We start from the raw sequence: 2,500 nt of genomic DNA on the forward strand, positions 1-2,500 counted from the left end.
ACAGACAGGCAGAGAGACAGACAGGGAGGGAGACAGGCAGGGAGGGAGGGAGGGAGGGAGACAGGCAGGGAGGGAGACAGACAGGGAGGGAGACAGGGAGACAGGCAGGGAGGGAGACAGAGAGGGAGACAGGGAGGGAGACAGGCAGACAGACAGGGAGGGAGGGAGAAAAACAGACAGGGAGGGAGGGAGGGAGGGAGGGAGGCAGACAGACAGGGAGTCATGTTACAGTCATGTCAGAACACAGATGTGTCATATCAGCGGCATAAAACAACCCTACCCTCCCTCTCTAACCCCTCCCTCTCTAACCCCTCCCTGTCTAACCCCTCCCTCTCTAACCCCTCACTCTCTAACCCCTCCCTGTCTAACCCCTCCCTGTCTAACCCCTCCCTGTCTAACCCCTCCCTCTCTAACCCCTCCCTGTTTAACCCCTCCCTCTCTAACCCCTCCCTTTCTAACCCCTCCCTGTCTAACCCCTCCCTGTCTAACCCCTCCCTCTCTAACCCCTCCCTCTCTAACTCCTCCCTGTCTAACCCCTCCCTTTCTAACCCCTCCCTCTCTAACTCCTCCCTCTCTAACTCCTCCCTCTCTAACCCCTCCCTGTCTAACCCCTCCCTGTCTAACCCCTCCCTGTCTAACCCCTCCCTGTCTAACCCCTCCCTGTCTAACCCCTCCCTGTCTAACCCCTCCCTCTCTAACCCCTCCCTGTCTAACCCCTCCCTCTCTAACCCCTCCCTCTCTAACCCCTCCCTTTCTAACCCCTCCCTCTCTAACCCCTCCCTCTCTAACCCCTCCCTCTCTAACCCCTCCCTCTCTAACCCCTCCCTGTCTAACCCCTCCCTTTAGGAGAATTTACTTCTTGGTCTTCCAACAGGTGCATTTCCCCAGGACGCCCACTATGTATAAAAACGTGAAAGGCCGTTAAGTTTGTCCGTTTTTTTATATTTATTGTTACATTTCAATAAAGAGATAAAAGAAAAATCACACACACACACACACACACACACACACACACACACACACACAAACACACACACACACACACACACACACACACACACAAAATCCGTTACCTGGTGAGACGGTCTTGATTCTGATTGTCTGTGTCTGTCTGTCTGTCCGTCTGTCTGTGTCTGTCTGTGTGTGTGTCTGTCTGTCTGTATAACCTGTCTGTCTGTGTGTGTGTGTGTGTGTATGTCTGCCTGTGTCTGTCTGTGTGTCTGTCTGTCTCTCTCTCTAATCTGTCTGTCGGTCTGTCTCTCTCTCTAACCTGTCTGTCTGTCTGTCTGTCTGTCTGTCTGTCTGTCTGTCTGTCTGTCTGTCTGTCTGTCTGTCTGTCTGTCTCTCTCTCTAACCTGTCTGTCTGTCTTACCTGGTGAGACAGTCTTGATTCTGATTGGATGAGGGCAGGAGTTGAGGACCCCTCTGACATCACCGAGGGTCATGCCTAATACGGGCGTGCCCCCGATCTCCAGGATGATGTCAGCGACCGTAGCTCCGCCCCCGTGAGCCGCGGTGACGAATGGGAACTCTCCGTAGTCGGCCCCGCCTCCTATCGCCAGACCCAGCTCACCTGGGGCAAAAATAAATACATCACAAAAATTTTAAAAATGTTTTAAAAGAACCATGAAATAATACCGTTATATATATACAAAAATGTAAAATTAAAATATCAACAATAGATAAAAATATCTGACAGTGATGGTGAATGGGAAAGGTACATGATATCGCAATGTTACAATTTATTTAAAGGTGCTGTAAGCGGAATGGTTCTTTTAGCTAACTTCCTGTCAGTTACTGCAGTTAGCAGTCCCCTCCCTCGTCCCCATGTCACCACATTAATGCACTGCGGTCTTCAAGCAACAAGTTATCTAGCATCGTCTCAGATCCATAAGTGTGATAAAACATGATAAAAACCATCAAAACAGACATTGGGAAGGATTTTTACCTGCTCCGCCATTGTAGGCGCATAAACATTCACCCATGTGTCGCTCTGGCGTGCACCGGCAGTGAAACGGGTGCCGGTTTGTAGTGTTCTTTCTTCTGATTGGTTTAAATTTCGGGATTTATGAAACGCGCACATTATGTAAGTGATCACTGTATGAATAAAGAGCGATTTAACACTTATATTAACATAAATAAACCGCTTACTTCACCTTTAAAGGTGCTACGAGGAACTTTTAAATATTTCTGAAACAGTCTCATTTTTCCTCTGATGATCATAAATTACATGTAACAGCAAACGAGACCATCAGTGCAAAGAATGCTATTTTAATATAGTTTTTCTTAATGCCTTTGTCATGGGTATACGCTCACCCAGGAACAACAGCTGGCGTAGTAAAAACACTACTGCTTTTGTCCAAAGGGGGGCGCTAGAATTAACACACTGAAAGTTCCTTGGAGCACCTTTAATAATAATAAATAAGACACTTCGTACCTGAGGCTCCTCCCAGGGGCACAAAGCTCTCCTGCACCTGCAAACAAAACAACATGTAAATGT

The 2,500-nt window shown here is 48.3% G+C and overlaps 1 protein-coding gene across 1 annotated transcript in view; it reads right to left on the minus strand.

Moving 5' to 3' along the window:
* The window catches only part of magixa (MAGI family member, X-linked a), a 37,608-nt gene that overhangs the window by 34,894 nt on the left and 214 nt on the right, over positions 1-2,500 (minus strand). The window contains exons 2-3 of the mRNA XM_080031623.1: positions 2,438-2,474; positions 1,373-1,573 (exon numbers count right to left, since the gene is read on the minus strand). Of these exons, the coding sequence (XP_079887749.1) occupies positions 1,373-1,573; positions 2,438-2,474 (238 nt within the window). The remainder of the gene's footprint in view (positions 1-1,372; positions 1,574-2,437; positions 2,475-2,500) is intronic.

The sequence above is a fragment of the Ammodytes marinus genome, assembly GCF_949987685.1.
Source record: "Ammodytes marinus genome assembly, chromosome: 7".
Lineage (NCBI taxonomy): Eukaryota > Metazoa > Chordata > Actinopteri > Uranoscopiformes > Ammodytidae > Ammodytes > Ammodytes marinus.